The sequence below is a fragment of the Balaenoptera physalus genome (assembly GCF_965194825.1).
Source record: "Balaenoptera physalus genome assembly, chromosome: X".
NCBI lineage: Eukaryota > Metazoa > Chordata > Mammalia > Artiodactyla > Balaenopteridae > Balaenoptera > Balaenoptera physalus.
In genome coordinates, this window is record NC_138903.1 from 27,427,275 (window position 1) to 27,436,750 (window position 9,476).

Here is a 9,476-nt window from a genome sequence, read left to right on the forward strand (position 1 = left end):
CCTAGCAAAAAGAACCAGCAATTCTCATTTAATGTGTGAAAGAGAATTTACTGGGGCTTTCTGGACCGAATGTTCAATTTACTTATTCTGATAAACCCTCTTCTCTGTTGTAGCATATATTGAAGATGTGGCAAGGTGTGTAGATCAAAGCAAGCGGCTGATTATTGTCATGACCCCAAATTACGTAGTCAGAAGGGGCTGGAGCATCTTTGAGCTGGAGACCAGACTTCGAAACATGCTTGTGACTGGAGAAATTAAAGTGATACTAATTGAATGCAGTGAGCTACGAGGAATTATGAACTACCAGGAGGTGGAGGCCCTCAAGCACACCATCAAGCTCCTGACCGTTATTAAATGGCATGGACCAAAATGCAACAAGTTGAACTCTAAGTTCTGGAAACGTTTACAATATGAAATGCCTTTTAAGAGGATAGAACCCATTACGCACGAGCAGGCTTTAGATGTTAGTGAGCAGGGGCCTTTCGGGGAGCTGCAGACTGTCTCAGCCATTTCCATGGCTGCGGCCACCTCCACAGCTCTAGCCACTGCCCATCCAGATCTCCGATCCACCTTTCACAACACTTACCATTCACAAATGCGTCAGAAACACTACTACCGAAGCTATGAATACGACGTACCTCCTACCGGCACCCTGCCTCTTACCTCCATAGGAAATCAGCATACCTATTGTAACATCCCTATGACACTCATCAACGGTCAGCGGCCACAGACAAAATCGAGCAGGGAGCAGAATCCAGACGAGGCCCACACAAACAGTGCCATCCTGCCGCTGTTGCCAAGGGAGACCAGTATATCCAGTGTGATATGGTGACAGAAAAGCAAGGGACACCCCGTCCCTGGGAGTCTGAGTGGAGTCTGCAGTCCAGTGCCTGGAACTAAATCCTCGACTGCTGCTAATGCTGTTAAAAACATGCATTACAATCTCTAGAACACGAGGAAAAACAGGGTCTTGTACATATGTTTTTTGCAATTTCTTTGTAGCATCAGTGTCTTCCTGTTTTACCATGTCTCTTACCATTACATTTTTTGACTTTGTTTTATATGTCATTGGAATTTGTAAATTTACCTTTTTTTAAAGAAGAGACTTACGTATAGATAGAAAACCCTTTTTTGCTTCATTAGTTTAGTTTTAGAATGGGTTTTTATTTCCTTTCCTTGATTTTTGTTTTGCTTTTAACATTTCCTTGGGGTGCTTGGACAAATCTATCCGATGGGACAAGGAGCACCGGATCCTCTCTTGGGTTCTGCCTAGGATCAGCAGGGCCATGTGGGCCTTCAGAAAGCAGTGCAACGAATGCCAGCATTGCCATTTGGGGGAAAAAAAAAAAGATGAGAAGAACACTTGTTCATAGGAGGGCCGCGCCAATCAGAGCCCTGAATATCTTCCTTGTCCCACCTCATTCCCCACCTCTACCCTTCTAATGGCGGCATGATGTGTAAATTCTGAGAAGGGGTTGGGGGGGGTCTAACTGTCTTAACACTTAATTCACTGCTCGTCAGAATGCACTCCAGACCCAAAAGTGTGCTAGTCACTTGACAGTGACCACTACAGAGTGCTAAGAAGAGAAGATCAAGGGCAGGAAAATGGGGGAGAGTGTGCTGTTTCCGTTTTTTAAATGAGTTGATGTACCCTTATATAAATATATATATATATATATATATATAAACACACAACAAAAGAAACAAAAACAAAAAAAGCAAAAAAACAAAAAAACAAAAAAATCAAGCCCTATATTTGATCACTTCCTGGAAAGGCATGAATGTGTTTGTGGCTGTTTTTGTTTACTATTCTACTTCCTCTTTTCCCTCTATAATTTTCTGCAAATGAGATTATGTGCAAATGCCAGGCAAGTTAACTCAAAAGGGTGAATCAACACAAGTCAAAATGAAATTTACATTGAAGGCTTACAAACCAAAGGGAAGGGCAGGATGTGTCATCAAATATGTTTTGTCACCTTGTATTATAGAAAATGTTATTTTCTAAAGAGTCAGTGCAAATCTGTGAAACTTATTATGGGGTCCCCTTGTATTTAAATGTTAATTCACTGTATTTAATTTTCAATGCTATATTCAGAATCAAGTGTTTGGTTTCAATTTGTGAACATAAGCAACTTATTAATATCAAAGTGTTTATATAAGCACTCAGGAGGTCAAACATATGAATACCAACAGAAATCAGTATTTTCAAAATAAACATTATTTACACAAAATAGTTTTTAAATTAGGTGAGAAGGTATTTAAAATAATTAATTTTACTGTATAAAGAATTAGTTTTACTTTAACTGTACAATTCTATCTGTCAGAAACAGAAAGCTGATGCTCCCAGGAAATTCATCTCTTACCATTTAGTTTTATGTTTGAATGACATAGCAGCTAATACATAGTCATGTTGAAAATGATGAAACATCAATCATAAAGGAACTTGCAGAGGGCAGAATTGCTAAAGGGAAATATTACCTAAGTAACTTTTAGTTTTAAAAAAAATCAATGTGATGAAAACACTGATAATAGAACTCATGCATTACTTTAGTGATTCATTATAGGAACTTCCATTCCAGCCATCGTCTGTGGGCTTGTGTAGTGAGTATTGTCTGTTTGGTTTATTCCTACCACCATATAATGAGAAAACAATTCTACACTTTTGGTCACAATACTAAGGTATGAGTTGGCCACACACACAAAAATGTAAACTTCAGTAGGAGTTCACTGGGGAGGGTAAAACTGAATTGCAAATGTATGAGAGATGAGTATAAGAATTTTGTAACAATGCAAACGTCTCATATTTGTGTGACAAGGAAAAGGACCTTTAGGATGTGCATTGATTTTTATTTGCTAAAAAAATGCTTATTTCCCTGACAACTCTCCTCGGTCCTTCTCTACAATCTGTTCTTTATTCCCGTGCTCCCCTTGGACCTGTGTCACATTTTCACAAACCAGAACTGAAGCTGCAAGGACACATAAACTTTAAGGTCAGCTTTGCACATTGGGTTATTTTCAGAATCCAAGAAGGCCATTGTTTACTTTGTACTATGGACACCTGTCAGGGACTGGTGGCAGTGAACCTCATTGGACTGGATTCCAGATTCCCCCAGTGCTCAGAAAACTGTAAACATGGCAATGGCCTGGTTTATTTCTTTGTTTTTTTAATTTTTTTTTTAAGTGCACGATGAAAGTGTGGAATAAATGTAGAGGAAGTATTCAGACCACAGTCATATTTTAGGCATCCATAGGTGTTAATTTAGCTGCATTGGGAGTACATTTTTTGTTCTATTTTTAGTGTAGATTTAAGAACTTTGAATAGCATGATTCAGGGATTGATGGGTAATATTTGATATTCTCACAACTTAAAAAACGTTTTTTTTCCTCTAATGCTTTGTCATATTTTTAGAAAATAAATGGAAGAAGAAGCTATCTATGGCTTTAGAAACATTCCTCCCAAGTATTCCTCTATCAGCTCCATGTGAAAACAAATGAAGGAAACTGTCATGTGTTCACGTGCTCTATGTTTAACAAAAGTTATGTTAGAATTCACAATAAAGAGAGAAAAAAAATGTATTTTCCCTAGTGCTTAGGTTTCATCCTTCTTTTTTTTCGGTGGGGACTATGGGGGATAAGAATATTCTAGCTGTAAAAACACAGTTGAAAGTGTGAATATGTTAGCCAAGCAGAGGGAGATAATCAGCATCTGGACTTGGACATGTGTGTTGTTTGGTATTGCCTGTTTTTCATCATTCGCTGCTCAGACTCCAAGTGACATGTTACGGATTCGTAAGTCCACCTGGTTCTTTAATGTAACCTCTACTTGCTGCCTATGAGCGTCCTACCCTTTATACTGGTGCTCAAATCTTTGATTATTTAATTTGTAATCCATTCCGTAGGTCTTCTATGGGCAGAGAAGAAATTTGTATCTCATGCAGCCAGCTAATTTAAGTTAAGATCAATTTTATGAAATAAATCTAACACACAATGAGTTCAGACACCTGAACCTACTATATTTCTATAGGTAAACCCCTCATTGTTCAGTCAACCATTTTGCATTTATTACTTTCTTCATAGTGTATGTATTTGAACCCTATTGACTTAAATACCTAAATACTGCTTTTTTCCTTATTTCCTTATTATTTAGCATTTTATGACAAGAACAAATAATAACTGAGAGCCGACCCTAAACTCCAAGTAAGTTTTGTTTATCCTAGAATAGTCATTAACTTTTGACAGATACCATTTATGTAAATTTAGATCACCATTTCTAGGAAAACATTAATTCATACATTTGTGAATTATCTTCAGATTCTGGAATGATACCCTAGTCCTCCTTTTTGTAAGAAGTATTTTGTTATCTTGTGCTTAATTTCTTTCTTATTTTAATTTAGTTTAAGTTTATGTCATTAGTCTTAGAAGAAAGCTTATTCAAATTCAGAGGAGACCATTGATACTGTGCAAGTAAAATGACTGAATGGAACTAAGAGAATACATAGACACAGAAGCAGAAAATCCCTATTGTTCCTGATCTGAACTTGCTTGGTCATTATTCCCACTATTGTTATAGTTGATTAAAAGAGGTGAAATATTATTAAATGGATTAGAAATCCTACCTACATATTCCCTATTGCTGAAGAATTTTTTTAACAACATATACAGTCATTACAAAGAGATGATGATGCAACGGAGTTCGCTAAAAGGAGCAGCTTGTCAATGGAAGCAGAGCTATTCCCTGTCTTATCACTAAGCCTTCCCACTTTATTGTTCTGAGCAAAGAAAGTAACCAACAGTTAAATTTGCATTATCCTTAACAATAGACCTTAAACTTGGGTTTAAGGACACCTTGAGTCTGTAAAAAGGATTAAAGGAAATAACGAAGCACTTGAAATTTCAGACAGAATTGTGAATGTGTACAAAACTGATTTCTGGGATGTTAGTCTCAAAGACATCCATCACCTAAAAAACTATCGATGTTTCAATTTAGAGCATATTCTCAGAAACTGACATTCAGATGAACCACATGTCTTGTAGACACTGTTATGGCTACTATTCCTTACCTTTATTCATGAAAATTCAGGGGATGACTATTGTTCTTTTAACAAACAGAGGCAATTCCTCTTCCAACATGACCCAACTTTGTGGGAGAATTGGTTTACAGTGAGGAAAAACTTTGATTGATGACAAGTAATTCATGCCCAAATAAGTAAGAGTTGATAGTTTATTCATTTCTTAATTTACTCAAAAGATACTTGGGGGTGGGGGGATGTGAAATCATGCAATGTGGCATGACGCCTTATTTCTTTAAACTTTTTTATGGGTTGATTTAATCATTCTCCTACAACAAAACTAAGAAGAATTAATTTAGTGCAGGAGTAGAAGAAACAGCCATTTGACGTGTTTTTCCAAAGGGACCCAGTTTTCTTATCCAAGATTTAGAATTGGTTATATACTTGGTTTTCAGCAACTGTGCTTATGCCAGTTTCAGGATTTATGATATAACTTCGGGGTAATATGAAAAATTTTGAGAATGAACTGAAGTGAGGTGGTGGTTATTTAAAGTTTTACTTTTTACTCATTATGGGCAGCAAGATGAAAGTTTGTGCTATGTTAATTAAGATACTGTCACAGGGAGCTGTAAGACCTGACTAAATTTGAGTAAAGAGAAGGATGATGATGATGATGATGACTTAATCCTAATCCTAATCTTATGTGTTTTGTCATCGGCAAGCTTCAGTCACATGTATAGAAAATGCCCAGACTAAAAAGAAGGAACTCAGCTCTAATTTTCCATCAAGTATCATTTCTTCCTTCCAGGCTCAGAACACAAAACATCTCTCCGTTATATACACATAAGATACATAAAAAGAAAACTTTCCTTTTTCCCTTTAGTAAATGTTTCTCTAATTAGTCTCTGAGTCCACTGACAAACTCATGTTTCTGAATCGTTTGTTAAAGTTAAGTAAGGCACTATTGTTTTTTCTACCATTCACTACCTTCATTGATGCATCCCGCAGGGTCTACAGCCCGGAAGGAATTCTCTTTCTAACAAAGGCAAGTCATTACACTGTATTCCCTCCACTACTAAATGAATAGAAACCGAAGAACTTCACATGAACTTGAGACTCTTACATGTAATATTAATGTTGTGTAAATTTCAGTCTTCATAGTCCAGATAACCTTAAATTTCAAAGGGCATGCTGGTCATTAAAAAAAAAAAAATTTAATGTAAAACTACATATTACATACTGCATGAACATGTGGCAAAGTAATTCGGATCTATCCTTACTAGTCAATGAGAGACTAAATTTGGGGAGATCAGATGTGAGTGTTTTAGGTTAATTCTCAACTGGGATGAAGACATCTTTCTGTTAGGATATGTGGACAGTTGTCCATATTCCTTGCAACATATGCTCCTGGTAGCTAGAATCCTTAGTGTGTTCTTTCGATCAAAGTAGTGGAGATATGTTCATATGATCTGCTATTGAATTGTAAAAACTTTTACATTTTCAGAGTTTGAGAGAACCCAAATAGGAAAATGAGTTTAGTCATTTTCCTCTGCTGGTGTTCAAGTCAAATTTTAAACTCAGACACTCTCAGATATGTTCAACAGTCAGTAAAAAGTGCATTTTCCCTAGTGTTTCCCTTTAGTTTTGCCTACCCTCTTTGATTTTGTACAATCTAGAATGTATGTAACTCGTGTAGGTGATGGAGGCACTCCTTTTTTTCTTAGAATACTTACAATTATATATTTGGTTTTGCTTTCACTAGCAATAGGAAAGTAGACAAATACAAGTGTAAAAATGAGAAATTTTAAACTTGAATTATAATTTGTGTTTTACAGTCGTTTCATAAGTCTGTTGCTCTCTATGAGTATGCTCTCTATATATCCTGTAAAAATAAATTTATATGTTACATAGAAATTCAAGAAATTAAATTATTTATTAAGCTACAAATGTTTCTTCTGGTTTCTACCTGATCATAGATGAAAATAAATTAAATAATGTGTTGTTGGAACCTCTGTAAGTACCTTCGTTAATTTGACAACTCTTGTTATACTTTTCTTTCCCTCTCTGTTTATGTCTGTATAAGCTTATAATTCTTAGACTTAATTTCTATTATGATTATGGAGAAGGGGACTTAAGAAATGGCCAATTGGCTGAACAAAAAGAAAAACCTTGTTAAAAAGTCAAGTCTGCTTACAATCCCTCTTTTTTTCTTCACTACTGGATTTGTGAGAAGTTTGAATCACAAACTCAGTCACTTAAAAGTTATTATCACGTGAATGATCTTTTCAAGGTTAAATTCTGCATTTTCCCTTCATCTATTTCATAAAATTCTTTCAGGAACAGAAATGAAAGGAATGATAACGCGTGAATCCTCTTTGCTGTTTCTTTTCCTTACTTCTTGCTCCCCAGGTATTTTATTCCTTTCTTTTTAAGGTACTACTCACATAAGGACCTTAAAATAAAGTCCCCTCAGGTAATATTTTAAAGTGACCAAAATCTTTAATCACTTTATGATTTTTAACTCTGTTTCCACCTAGTTGTAGTGCACAGTTATTCCTAAAGGGAAATGTTTTTGGCCTTACTTTTCATTTTATGTTAAAGATAAATAAAATTATTAATATTATTTATTTATTTGGGGGGAGGGGAATAGTGGTAAGTCTTTCCATCACAAGTGGAACAAATGAACAACCATAAACCTTTTAGAACAAATGGGCTGTTTAGGCAAAATTCATGTCTTAGGACAGCCTTTTAAGAAACACTTATTAAAGATAAAGCAGAGATAAATCATTATGAAAAATGGAAAGTAATATTTTTTTTAAAGCTGTAAGGTTATTTCAGGTTGGATTTCAAAGTAATTAATATATTTAAAATTTCACAAAGTCATTTCTACCTCAGTAGGATTTTTCAGTGTGAAAAAGTAACTTCTAATGAAAAAGTAAAATGTTATATGGATTATGACTCAGTGTATAATTTCTATATTGTATTTTAAGCTGTGACTCATAGGACCTGACATATTATTAAAAATATCAAGAAAGAACTCTATAGTTGAAGAATATTGGGGACTATGTGTGCGCCTCACACACAAATTCTCAGGAACTTTCAATTACACTCATTAATAGCTGGTTAAAAGACTGATAGTCAAGGAACATCTTACTTATTTCTAGAAGATTCCTAATTGATATCAGATCTACATTTACTGGAAAAATAGAAACATAGAAGGAGGCGAATATTCAGAGAATTAAAATAGTAGTAAACTAATCACTGCTGTGGGATTTTTAAGATGTATGTATGGCCTGTAAGAGTAATGCAAACAAATTCCTTGACTAAGCTTACATTTTCAATCAATGTTTAATGCCCAGTGATACTGATGTGTGGGGGGAAGGGTGGGTGAATTTCTGAAGGATCGAGAATATCTGAAGTTGGTGAATAATTTAGCCAATTGTTTGCCCAAATTAGGGATTTTTATTCCAGTGTTATGTTGATTTGAGATGATACACAGAGGGAAGTTTTTATTTGAATATTTATGTATTTGATTTAAAATATGTTAGAATTTTAAAAAAAAACTTAAGTAGTAGATCAAACTTGACCTTGTGGATACTATCTCTGGTAGAATAATATATACTAAATGATTTAAACAAAAACATAGGTAAATAAGTCTAGGAAAGGTGATATATGGCAAAAGTCATCAAGATGGTTCATAAATGACTGGATTATGGAAAAACTGCTAAGGCAGTCCAATTTCTACCTTCTGGGAAACAAAACCAATAAAAGGAGAATATCCCAAAAATCAGAGAGCAGAACATGCCAAAAGCCTATGTATATGACAAACAGAACTATAAAATTATGAAAATGAATAGCTGGTTTAAATTAGGCAATGAAATATCTCAGTTCTTCTATTGTCCTTGGCAATAAAAAACTGTTTACACAACTATGAACTTGAAAGGAAAACTGGGCTCTGAATGAAAATCCTTTTTTTCAGGGGTCTCAGCATGCTTTTCCTCAATAAAATGGGAAATTTATTGCTAAATGTTATAATGTATGAACAGAAATTATGATTTTGGCATGCTTGATACTGTGCCATAAAGGTTTGGTGAGAAGTGAGATAGTTCTTTCATAGCATCCTTCTAATGGGCCTACTAGTAATAATTCTAAGACCTAGGTGCGCTTTAAAAACTCCTAAAGTCCCACAGATTTCAGATGATACTAATCTGAAGTTTGTCCCTATTGTTAGTTAGTCAGTGGGTTTGTTTGTTTAATAAACCCTCCAGGTTATTTTATAAGACAACCAGAGTTGAAAACTATAGGAGCGAGACAGATGGGTCTCAAATTTTAGACTCCAGAACAATTGCCTGGAAAATTTGTTAAAAATGGAAATTCAGATTGAACGCCAATAATACTGGAGTGGGGTCCAGAATCTATGTACTTACTAAGCTCCACAGGTGACTCTAATGTGGTGGCCCAAGGACC

General features: G+C 35.2%; 1 protein-coding gene across 1 annotated transcript in view; it reads left to right on the top strand.

Moving 5' to 3' along the window:
• Positions 1 to 9,170, top strand: part of IL1RAPL1 (interleukin 1 receptor accessory protein like 1) — a 916,526-nt gene extending 907,356 nt beyond the window's left edge. The window contains exon 10 of the mRNA XM_082446519.1: positions 114 to 9,170. Within this exon, the coding sequence (XP_082302645.1) occupies positions 114 to 832 (719 nt within the window). The 3' untranslated portion in view covers positions 833 to 9,170. The remainder of the gene's footprint in view (positions 1 to 113) is intronic.
• Positions 9,171 to 9,476: the final 306 nt, after the last annotated feature.